Source organism: Natator depressus, chromosome 23, assembly GCF_965152275.1.
Source record: "Natator depressus isolate rNatDep1 chromosome 23, rNatDep2.hap1, whole genome shotgun sequence".
NCBI lineage: Eukaryota > Metazoa > Chordata > Testudines > Cheloniidae > Natator > Natator depressus.
The window spans coordinates 3,636,018-3,648,414 of NC_134256.1; the positions used below are offsets into that span (position 1 = coordinate 3,636,018).

A 12,397-nucleotide genomic window follows, 5' to 3' on the forward strand; every position below is an offset into this window, starting at 1 on the left:
CTGTCTCTGCCCCCCACCCCCCCAGGCTTCCGGCTGAACGAGCAGCTGTACCAGATGATCGTGCGCAGGTACTCGGACGAGAACGGCCACATGGACTTCGACAACTTCATCAGCTGCCTGGTTCGCCTGGACGCCATGTTCCGTAAGTGGCCTGCGGGTCAGTCCTGGGGATGGGGGGAGGGTTCTGGGGTCCTCTGCCCCCCTCTTCCCTCCGTCCGCCCCCACCCCCTGCCTCTAGTGTGAGCTGGGCCCCTCCCATCTGGGTTTAGCTCCGTGTTTGTACAGCTCCTGGCACATGACAGGGGCTCCTCGGTGCTACCGCAATACATCTAATAGCACTAAAATGTACAGCACCTGGCACAATGGGGCCTGGTCCATGACTCAGGCTCCTAGGTGCTACCATAATATACCTAAAAGCACTAAAATGTACAGCGCCAGACACAGTGGGGCCTGGTCCATGACTCGGGTGCCTAGGTGCTACTGTAATCCACCTAATCACGCTAAAAGGTATAGTGCCTCATGCCATGATGGGCTCCTACGTGCTACCGTAATACAACTAATAGCCATAAAAGTGTGCAGCGCCTGACACCAGGGGTGTGTGCTCTGCTGCCCCCTGCTGGCTGGGATCAGGACCACTCAGCTGTGTGTACTAGCTCCCTCTGCTGCTCACAGCCGATGAACATCCTCCTCGAGCAGCTGGGAGGGGAGTTCAAATCCCTCCGGCATCAAGGCCGCCCCTCCCGGGGGGGTTTCCCCCCAAGGGGTTGCGGGGGGGGTGTGTGTGCCGATAACCCCTCCTGCAATGAAGCGGCAGGGCTGGGAAGAGGACGTCCAGTTCTAGGCAGGTTCCTGCGGTTGGAAAAGGCAGGTTGCATCACTGCAGAATTTTTAGGGCTGAAGCCTCGGAACTGGGGCCCCTGCTCCCGCTGGTCGCGGTCAGGGAGGGGGAAGCTGCATCCTGTGGCTGGGGGTGGGAAAGGAGGGAAGAGCCCCTTGTAGGGAGGGAACGCTCTGTCCTAGGCCAGCGTGGCCTCCCCTCTCTGCCAAACCCGGGAGCAGCAGTGAGCTCTTGGAAACAGGAACCAGCTGCCAAGCTCCAGCCCAGCAGCAGGGCGGGAGCAAGGAGCCAAGCCGCTTCGGACACAGGCCAGGCCAGATTACACAGTCAGTGGTGTAAATCTGGAGTCACTCCCTGACTGGCTTCAGTGCAGCCTGGGCCAGATTCTGATCACAGTGGTGTAAATCCAGAGTCACTCCCCAACTGGCTTCAGTGCAACCCAAGGCAGCTTCTGATCTCAGTTGTGTAAACAGGAGTCGCCACATGGATGTCAGTGGCGTGACTATAGCTTCTGATCCTGTTTATGTCAGTGTGAAAGCTGGAGTAACTCCACCAGGGCAGATCCTGATCCGAGGTATACCCGTGTGTAAACCTAGAGGGACTCCACTGGAGCAAAAGCCAGGTGCTGATCTCAGTCACATACCTTCCCCCTGGGTCACTCACTCTCTGTGTTGTATGTTAATAACTAACGAGGCCTGTCACGGCCTCCTGGCATGTGGGCCAGTAGCATTCTCCTCATTTTATAGGTGGGGAAACTGAGACACAGGGACGGGAAAGGTCACACAGCCAGAAGAAGAACCCAGGAGTCCTGACTGTTACCTCTCTGCTCTAAACCACTAGACCACGCTTCACCTCCTTGCTCTAACCATTGGACCCCACTCCCATCCCAGAGCTGGGACTGGAATCCAGGAGTCCTGACCCCCAGCCCCCTGCTCTAACCACTCCATTGAGTGTAGCTGGCACTGTGCTGCGTGACCTGCATTGCCTGGCAGTGGCGGGGAAGGGGGGGGCCTGTTTGCAAACCCAAAATCAACTCCCCCTCCCCCGAAGTTCCTGCGTGGGCCTCTGAGCTCATTTCCTGGTTCGGATTTTCATCCCTCCAGCTGAGAGCGGAGTGGTGGTGGTGGTGGGTGTGGGGGAGCAGAGGTGGGGGTGGAAAGGAGGGGGGGTGCTTGTGGCTGGGGGGCGGGGAGTGGCTGATCTAGGCTGAGGGATGAACTCACAGAGAACAGCCTGTTCTTTGCATGGCAAGAGGGGAATTCTCTGCATTGTTTCTGATTTACGCAACCTCTTCCCACCCTGGCAGCCCTGCTGCGGGGACGGGCTGGCCGGCGGGGAGAGGGGGCTGGAAGTGGGGGATGGAGAAGCCCCTTGATTCCCCCCCGAAAGTCTGCCTCCCAGCCCCCTACTCTGTCCCCTGCAACCCAGCCCTCTTCCCACAGCCAGATTTGCAGGATTTCCTGTTGTGGCTCACCGGGCTGGCAGGCCAGCCCCCAGCCCCAGGGCTGCCCCGAGGGGCAGAGGACCCCCTGGGGAGGGGAGGGCAGAGAGTGATACAGCTGGGGAGCAGGGGGCAGGGAAAAAGGGAGCCCTCTTAACATGAGCACCCTATGCTGCAACCCTGGCACTTCCCTGTGCCTTGCCCCCCCCGGGGTGCATTGGGGCGCGGGCCAGGCCCCCTCTGAGCTCGAGGGAAGCAGGAACTGGTCCGGAGCACCTCCTTGGTGGGGCACCATACGGGGCCCTGGTAAAGGCCCCAGGGGTTGTTCCCCGGCTCAGTTCAGGCTGATGGGGTGTGTGCACTGTAGCATGTGAGCGTGACAGCGGGTGTGCACTGTAGCATGTGAGTGTGACAGAGGGGTGTGTACTGTCTGTGTTTCAGAGTAACAGCCGTGTTAGTCTGTATTCGCAAAAAGAACAGGAGGACTTGTGGCACCTTAGAGACTAACCCATTTATTTGAGCATGAGCTTTCGTGAGCTACAGCTCACTTCATCGGATGCATACTGTGGAAAGTGTAGAAGATCTTTTTATATACGCACAAAGCATGAAAAAATACCTCCCCCCACTCCACTCTCCTGCTGGTAATAGCTTATCTAAAGTGATCACTCTCCTTACAATGTGTATGATATGGAAATGGCAATGGCCCCACTTGATTATCATACACATTGTAAGGAGAGTGATCACTTTAGATAAGCTATTACCAGCAGGAGAGTGGGGTGGGAGGAGGTATTTTTTCATGCTTTGTGCGTATATAAAAAGATCTTCTACACTTTCCACAGTATGCATCCGATGAAGTGAGCTGTAGCTCACGAAAGCTCATGCTCAAATAAATTGGTTAGTCTCTAAGGTGCCACAAGTCCTCCTTTTCTTTTCACTGTCTGTGTGTGAGTGCGAGGGGGCGTGCACAGGGCAGCAGGTGTGTGAGCAACACACTGGGTGTGCACGCAGGCGAGAGCAGATGTGCCGGCGGGTGGGTTTCCGGACGTGCCAGCCAGTGCGTCACTGAGAGGGTTTGTGGGTTAGCGTGTGCATGGCAGGGCGCTGTGGCAGTCCGGGCAGGGGCGGCGGGTGGTGGCTGTGTGTTTGCTGTGGGTGAATTGGGTGTGGGTGAGGTGTGAACTCTGCCTTTCCTTGGAAGAGGGGGGAGGGATGTGTTGGGTTTGTTTCGTTTGGGGGGGGGATGGGAGAGAGAGAGATCTGTGTCTGGGGAGCTGAGAGTGTCTGAAAGTTGGGCGGGGTTGTTAGCTGTGTGTGTGTGTGGGCAGGGTTGTTAGCTGTGTGTGTTAGCTCAGTGTTTGTGTCAGTGTGTCTTGGTTAGCAGTGTGAGCGATGTGTGTGTTTGTGATCTTTGCGCGTGTCCGGGTTTTTTAGCTGTGTGTGTGAAGTGTGAGCTCAGTGTGTGTGTTAGTGCTGTGTAGTTGTGTCGGTATTTGTGAGCTGGGTGTGTGTGTCTGTGAGCGCGGTGCGATTGTGTTAGTGAGGTTTTGTGAGCTCTGTGTTAATGTCAGTGAGCTCTGTGTGGTTGTGGCTGTGTGTGTGTGTGTGTCAGCACGGTCTCTTCCTTTGCAACTCTGGCCCAGTGCGTCGCACCCCTGGCTGCTGGGGTGGGCAGGCTGGGGGGCTGATACAGGCCCTGGTTGTGCCAGGCTCAGCCTCCTTCCGGATCAGCATGTGCGGCTCAGGCCGGCCCAGAAACCAGCCCTGACACCCTCGGCCCCGAATGCTGCCCTCCCCCTCCATCCCCTGGGCGTCCAGGGCCTTTGTCATACAGAGGCCAGTGCCTCTAACAGCCTGCAGGGGGCAGCATGAGAGCTAGGAATGCGTCCAGGGCACGCCAGGAATGGTGTAAACACCAGACCAAGCAATTGTGAGTGTGAGGCCCAGTCCCCGCTCTAACCAGTGGGCTCCACTCTGCTCCCTGAGCTGCGGATAGACCCCAGGAGTCCTGGCTCCCGGCCCCCTGCTCTAACCACTAGACCCCGCTCCTCTCCTAAAGCTGGGGTTAGAACCCAGGAGTCCTGGCTCCCAGCCGCCTCCCCCAGCTCTAACCACTAGACCCCACTCCCCTCCTAAAGCTGGGGTTAGAACCCAGGAGTCCTGGCTCCCAGCCCCCCCGCCCCCCGCTCTAACCACTAGACCACACTCCCCTCCCAGAGCTGGGGATAGACCCCAGGAGCCCTGGCTCCCAGCCCCCTGCTCTAACCACTGGACCCCATTCACATCTCAGCTCCCCATGTGTTTTTGTGATTGGGGTCAGGGTGAAGGGAGGGCTTAGGCCGAGCTGAGCCCCTGCAGTCCTGGAGACTTGTATCGAACCAGAGCTGAGCGCCGGCTCCTGGGATGAGCACGTGGACGACCACAGGGTGCAGTGCGAGGGCTGGGCCGAGGGGTCCCGGGACGCGGTGGCTGACAGGAGCCAAGTGGCCTTTTATGCTTGGAAACTGAGGTTTGATGCTGGCATTTGGAGGCTGGGGCTATTACATGTCTTGCGGTAGCGTGGAAGAGCCCCAGTCATAGACCGGGGGTCCATTGGGCTGGGGGGTGGGGTGTACATTTTTATTGCGATTATTTTAGCGCTATTACGGTAGCCCCCTCGGTGCTCCAGTCACGGCCCAGATTAGGGGCAACAGGCTTGGAGTGAGTGAGTGTGTGTGTGTGTATGTTCACATGCGTGTGCGTGCATGCCTGTGCGCACACACACACGTGTGTGTGTGTGTGTGGCAGCCCAGTTGGCTCAGCCCCATCTCCCTGCAAGACCCCAGCCCCCTTCCAGCGGGGTCGGAGATCCCAGCAGGCCCATGGCCAGAGACGCACCCGAAGGGTCCTGGGCTTTAAGGGGACATTGGGGTACCTGACAGAGGGTCTCCCAAGCTGGGGGATGTGGAAGGACAGAGGCAGGAGAGTTAGAGAGTGGAGCCCAGGGCTGAGAGCCAGGACTCCTGGGTTTCCATCCCAGCTCGGAGACTGGGAGCCAGGACTCCTGGGTTCTATCCCCAGCTCTGGGTGGGGAGTGGGAGCTAATGGTTAGAGCCGGGAGGCTGGGAGCCAGGACTCCTGGGTTCTATCCCCAGCTTTAGGAGGGTAGTGGGGTCTAGTGGTTAGAGAAGGGGCTGGGCTCCAGGATGCCTGGGTTCTCTCCCCAGCTCAGGGAAGCAGTGTACTCTCGTGACCTCAAACAGCACTGGGAACCAGAAATCCCAGCCCTGCCAGTGACTCACCCTGTGCTGTTCCTTCCCTATGCCTCGGTTTCCCGATCTGTCAAGTCAGGGTAATTACTCCAGCGCACACGCTTAATTAGTGTTTGCAAAACACATGGTTATTACTATAGTGACAGTGACGCTGTGTGTGTCCTTGGCACCTTCCGTGTGAGGATTCCAAAGTCCCCTGGCAACACGAGTGAGGCCGGTGTCGTGGCAGATACTCCAGAAGCTGGTCACCCCCTCATTTCACAGCGGGGGGAGGGTATTTGCCCAAGGTCACTGAGGGCAAAGACAACTCGGGAGTCCTGGCCTCCAGTTACGCTCCCACCGAGAGCCAGAAACACAACCCAAGAGTCCTGACCAACAAGGGCCATCTATAACCCATTACATGCCACACCCCATCCCAGCTGGGGATAGAACCCAGGCGTCCTGGCTCCCAGCCCCTGCTCTAACCACTAAGTCCCACTTCCCTCCCGGAGCTGGGGAGAAAACCCAGGAGTCCTGGCTCCCAGTCGTCCCACCCCCCCCCCGCTCTAACCACTAGGCCGCACTCCCCTCCCCGATCCAGGAGTCAGCTTTTAATTCCCAAACAGCTGCACTCGTCCCAGAAAGTCACCACTGTGTCCTCCTTCGGGCCGCATGCCTCCTCTTCCCGGAAGCCCCGGGCTGCAGCATCTTCTCCCTGGGAGCAGCCAAGAGGGGGAAATTCTGAGAGTTTGCCCTGGAGCTGGGCCAAAGGTGGGAGCAGGGAGGGGAGGGCGGCAGGTGGGATCTGAGGGCAGCCTCTTCTTTCTCTTTCTGTTTCCAAAGTGGCTGTGTTGTCATGGGCTGAGGTGCGGCAGCAGCTGCAAACCCAGTGACCTTGGTTGAGCAATTGACGGGAGGCACGTTTTGTTCCACTCCCTTCCGTGGTGGTTTCTCACTTGCGTTCTCCTTAGACGGTGACGACTGTGGTTGTCATGCCTGATCATTTACTGTTCTGGATGTCGTGGCGTCTCAGAGGCACAGGCCACCACCCCATTGTGCCAGGCGCTGTATGTTTTGATTGCTATTAGGTGTATTACGGTAGAATCTAGGCACCCCAGTCATGGACCCGGCCCCCATTGTGTCAGGTGCTGTACATTTGCATTTCGGTAGAATCTAGGAACCCTGGTAATGTAGCAGGCCCCTGTTGTGCCAGGTGCTGTACGTTTGCATTGCTATTAGGTGTATTATGGTAGAATCTAGGCACCCCGTCATGGAGCAAGCCCCCATTGTGCCAGGCACTGTGCGTTTGCCATGCTATTAGGTGTATTATGGTAGAATCTAGGCATCCTGGTAATGGACTCAGCCCCCATTGTGCCAGGCGCTGTACATTTGCATTGCTATTGAGTGCCATTCAGCCTCCAGTTCTGATCCTTAAATTCAGACAAGGGTAAGCCCAGATCAGCTTGCTCCATGCAAACTGCTAGCCGACCTGGGGCTTGTCTAGCCACCCGAGCAGGGCCACAGGGACCAGTGAGACAGGGGCCTGTTTGCCCCGGCCTCCCGTCTCCTCCAAGGGCCAGGGCCCCTTGTTTCAGAGACAGCTGCAAGGACGCCCCTGATGGGCAGTGATGGGGTGACCTGCCTCCGGGGGAGGGGTCTTCCCAAATACTGTGTGAGCCACCATACTGGGGGAGTGTGCGTGTGCGTGTGCGTGTGTGTGTGTGTGCGCGTGTGTGTGTGTGTGTGTGTGTGTGTGTCATGCTGCCCCCTGCTGGAGGGGCTGAGCCCTGCTCTGTGCGTGTGCGTGTGCGTGTGCGTGTGTGTGTGTGTGTCATGCTGCCCCCTGCTGGAGGGGCTGAGCCCTGCTCTGTGCGTGTGCGTGTGCGTGTGCGTGTGTGTGTGTGTGTCATGCTGCCCCCTGCTGGAGGGGCTGAGCCCTGCTCTGTGCGTGTGCGTGTGTGTGTGTGTGTGTGTGTGTGTGTGTCATGCTGCCCCCTGCTGGAGGGGCTGAGCCCTGCTCTGTGTGTGTGTGTGTGTGTGTGTGTGTGTGTGATGCAAGAGAAGAGAAGCAGTGATATTTTAACTCCGGGTGCTGGCAGGCTGGGGATAGGCGGGTGGGGAGGCTGAGTTCCTGAGGGGATAGGGGGGTGCGTGGGGGGATAGTGGGTAGATGGGGGAGGCTGGGCGTGTGGGGGGCAGGCTGGGGTGTGCAGTGGGGGCCGGCCGTGCATTTTCGGGCATAGATCCCTGTTTATCTCACGCTGGTGTGAGGGCCTCCTCCCCCACAGCCCCTTCTGCTGACCCAGAAACTGGGGGGAGGGGCGGGCTGGGCTAGGACTCCTGGGTTCTATTCCCAGCTCTGCAGGGGCTGTTGGGCCCGCTGGTTGGCTCAGGTGGAGCTATTTACCGTAAGCCCCAGAGCGGGTGCCCCCGAGGCCCCCCCACCCCAACTGGGCCAGGTTTGTTTTGCTTTGCCTTCTGGGGAATGAGTCACTAGCAAGAAAGTGATTTGCTTACCTCTCCCCTCCCCCACACCTCCCCATTTCCCCTCCCCCGCATTTCCTGGACAGGCCCCGCCCCCAAATGGAGCCTCAAACTACACAGGGAGCAGGAGCCCTCCCCTGGCCCCTTCTGGGATGGAAAGGGGGGGCCACGGAGCACTCAGCCCCTCCGTCCTATTGGGGTTCTCCCGCCCCGCTCATAGACAGGTCAGGCTGCTCGGGGTTGGCAATGCTGTGGTCCTGTGCACACTGATGTTTACAGGCGTGCAGACATGTCAATGCACCTGCACGCACACCTGTGCAAACACATGCATGTAACATGCCTGCACATACAGACAGATGCACCCAGGGACACACACAGCCAGACACCGTCGAATGCACGCCGGCGCGAATGGACCTGAGTGCAAACCTGGGCGCAGGCCCGCACACACATGCCGACACATGTGCCCGCACGCAGGTGCACGGGGATGTGTGCGCAGACACGGTCAAACACACACGTGCAAACGCACAAGCGCACACTGGCACATGCACCAGCTCATATTAAACTAGACACCGGAGATGGAGCAGGGCAAAATGGGCCCTGGGCCTGCTGTCCGCCTGGAGGGTCCTGTCAGGGCTCTCCAGGCTGGGAGGAGCTGGACTGGGGTCTGCACCAGCCCTGAGCCACCTGGGAAGGGGAGGTGACCCCAGCTCCCCACGATCCTGAGTCTGACCCGCAGCCCCCTGCTTTCCCAGCCCCGGGCTCCCCGCCGAAAGCTCTGCCCGTGCCCTTCAACCCCAACCCACAGCCCCCTGCTAGCCCAGCCCGGGGACCCCCCATGGATTTCCCAGTTCACCTCCATGACCCTGGCAAGCTCCGATCCCCAGCCAGGGCCAGGGAGCGGCTGAGGTCAGGAGCCCTGGCCCGTGTGAGGTCAGAGCTGGGTTTGTCTGGCTATTGCAGACTCTATTCTGCGCCCCAAGAAAGCCCGAGGCAGGCAGGGCTTGGTCAGCCAGCCCCTTGGGAGGGGAGCCCTTTCCTTCTCCTGTTTGCCATGCCCAAACCTGGCTCCAGCCTGGGAAATCCCTGAGCGACTCAGGCTGAGAACTGCAGAACCCAGGAGAGCGGCTGTTTCCCCTGGCTGTTTCCAGCAGGCTGCGTAGGGAATCCCCCCTTCACGCCCAGCGCCAGCTCCTCTACCTGCGCCCCACCCCATCTATCTATCTATCTATCTATCCCCATTCACCCCCTCTATCTATCTATCTATCTATCTATCTATCTATCTATCTATCCCCATTCACCCCCTCTATCTATCTATCTATCTATCTATCTATCTATCTATCCCCATTCACCCCCTCTATCTATCTATCTATCTATCTATCTATCTATCTATCTATCTATCCCCATTCACCCCCTCTATCTATCTATCTATCTATCTATCTATCTATCTATCTATCTATCCCCATTCACTCCCTCTATCTATCTATCTATCTATCTATCTATCTATCTATCTATCCCCATTCACCCTCTCTATCTATCTATCTATCTATCTATCTATCTATCTATCCCCATTCACCCCCTCTATCTATCTATCTATCTATCTATCTATCCCCATTCACCCCCTCTATCTATCTATCTATCTATCTATCCCCATTCACCCCCTCTATCTATCTATCTATCTATCTATCTATCTATCCCCATTCACTCCCTCCCTCCCTCTATCTATCTATCTATCTATCTATCTATCTATCTATCTATCCCCATTCACCCTATCTATCTATCTATCTATCTATCTATCTATCCCCATTCACCCTATCTATCTATCTATCTATCTATCTATCTATCTATCTATCTATCTATCTATCCCCATTCACCCTATCTATCTATCTATCTATCTATCTATCTATCCCCATTCACCCCATCTATCTATCTATCTATCTATCTATCCCCATTCACCCCATCCACCCCCTCTATCTATCTATCTATCTATCTATCTATCTATCTATCTATCCCCATTCACCCCATCCACCCCCTCTATCTATCTATCTATCTATCCCCATTCACCCCATCCACCCCCTCTATCTATCTATCTATCTATCTATCTATCTATCCCCATCCACCCCCTCTATCTATCTATCTATCTATCTATCCCCATTCACCCCCTCTATCTATCTATCTATCTATCTATCTATCTATCTATCTATCCCCATTCACCCCCTCTATCTATCTATCTATCTATCTATCTATCTATCTATCTATCTATCCCCATTCACTCCCTCCCTCCCTCTATCTATCTATCTATCTGTCTATCTATCTATCTATCTATCTATCTATCTATCCCCATTCACCCTATCTATCTATCTATCTATCTATCTATCCCCATTCACCCTATCTATCTATCTATCTATCTATCTATCTATCTATCTATCCCCATTCACCCTATCTATCTATCTATCTATCTATCTATCTATCTATCTATCCCCATTCACCCCATCTATCTATCTATCTATCTATCTATCCCCATTCACCCCATCCACCCCCTCTATCTATCTATCTATCTATCTATCTATCTATCCCCATTCACCCCATCCACCCCCTCTATCTATCTATCTATCTATCCCCATTCACCCCATCCACCCCCTCTATCTATCTATCTATCTATCTATCTATCTATCCCCATCCACCCCCTCTATCTATCTATCTATCTATCTATCCCCATTCACCCCCTCTATCTATCTACCTATCTATCGGGGGCCATAATGTCGCTTCCTCTACAGCAGCTGGTGCTGTCACCTCTGGAGACAGGTTCGATGGCCCCATCCTTTGGTCTGTTCTGTCCCTGCGAGGGTAGATCTGGAGCGAGCGGGTGCAGTTCACACTTGGGGGCACTAGGAAGCAAATCCGGAACGGGCAGATACGCTTGGCTCAGACAGAAGGGCCCTCTTTTGTTCCAGTAATCAGAGACCATGCCTGTGTGTGTGTATGGGGTGGGGTGTCACTGCCCAGCTGCCTGGAGGCTTAAGGATCCAAAGGGAGCCACGTGCCAGTCGGGGGCTGGGCCGGAATACACCCCTGCATTCACACTCCCGTATTCTCCCTCCCCCCCCGCATTCACACCCTACACCCTATTGTAATAATCTTTGCACAAAACAGGCCTTGTGAGGGATCATTTGGAAACTAATCACTGGCTGGTCGCCATAATCACAGCGAAATGTGCCTAGCAACCTTACGCGTAAAGCTGTGAAATCCCCCGCGCCTCCTCCTGGCTCTTGATGTTAAAGGCACAACCACAAACTCCCGCAGCCCCATTAGGTGGAGCTGGTCACGCTGGCCTGGCTTACCCAAAGGGATGTGGGTACGGTTTGCCCGGAAGCTGTAACCCGCAGCCTCAGCCAGCCAGAGGGGGGAGAAAGACGACACGAGAAAACCTGCATTTTAGCGTAGGCAGGTGAAAAGAAGGAGCGGGACCCCGCTTTCCCGCTGGACTCCAGGCCTCCCTGCGCTCGGCTGGGAAGAACTTTCTCCAGGGGATGCGTGCAGGAAGATGCTTTTCAATGGCTGATGTAAAAGCGAGGGGGAAAGCCACCCCCGCCCCATGATCGTGCCCCATCCCAGCTAGGGAGACAGGAGAAAACAGCCACTGGATTGGGGAGCAGCTCCTGGCCTGCGAGTTTGGCCAGCAGGTGGTAAGGACCGTCACCTGGAACCGAGTGGAGAAAGCGTTTTCTGTTTGTTTTTCCCGTAACCCTTTCTGACCTGAGCGCCTCGTGGCCGGGCCTCCCGCCAAACCTCCCTCTTAGGCCTGAAATAAACTTGGTTTGGTCTTTCATCAGAATGGATCCGGGGCTGGGGACTGGCTGGATCACACTGTTCAAGGCAGCGAGCGGACGTGCATTGATTGCCCCAGAGGGCCAGAGGAGCTAGTATATCTGGGCTGTCTGGGAGGGGGCTGGATACTGCAGAACATGGGACCAGGAGCGTGTTGGGGGTCACGCTGCAAAGAGGAGGCAGCAGGGTGTGTTGCTGGCTGGCTGCTGGGATCGGAGGCCCTGCACTAGGGCTGGCTATACCCAGACGCTTGGGGGGCGGGCTGCATGCTGGCGATCGATTGTGAGCGACCCCAGTTGGAAGCCACACCAGCAAAGCATTGGGAGGCCCCTCAGGTTGCAGGGCAGGGGGTGACACTGCCCCTCACTGGTCTGGGTGGCACCCCGGAATTTCACCAGGACTTCCCCTTCTTCTCAGCGTCCTTCCGCTGGATGATTCGTTATTCCTCAGCGCTGAAGTCTGCTGGGACAGGAGGTGTTTTTGCAGGCTGGTTGGCTGGGACATGGGGTGAGGGACTGATGCAGAGATGTGAGGGGGGGTCCAGACTGGCTGATGTGTTAGGCAGGAATCTGCTGCATCTTG

At 56.4% G+C, this 12,397-nt stretch overlaps 1 protein-coding gene across 1 annotated transcript in view; it reads left to right on the forward strand.

The window, feature by feature from the left end:
* LOC141976741 (calpain small subunit 1-like) overlaps nucleotides 1-12,397 on the forward strand; it is a 40,972-nt gene that overhangs the window by 4,733 nt on the left and 23,842 nt on the right. Inside the window, exon 3 of the mRNA XM_074937877.1 lies at nucleotides 26-142. Within this exon, the coding sequence (XP_074793978.1) occupies nucleotides 26-142 (117 nt within the window). The remainder of the gene's footprint in view (nucleotides 1-25; nucleotides 143-12,397) is intronic.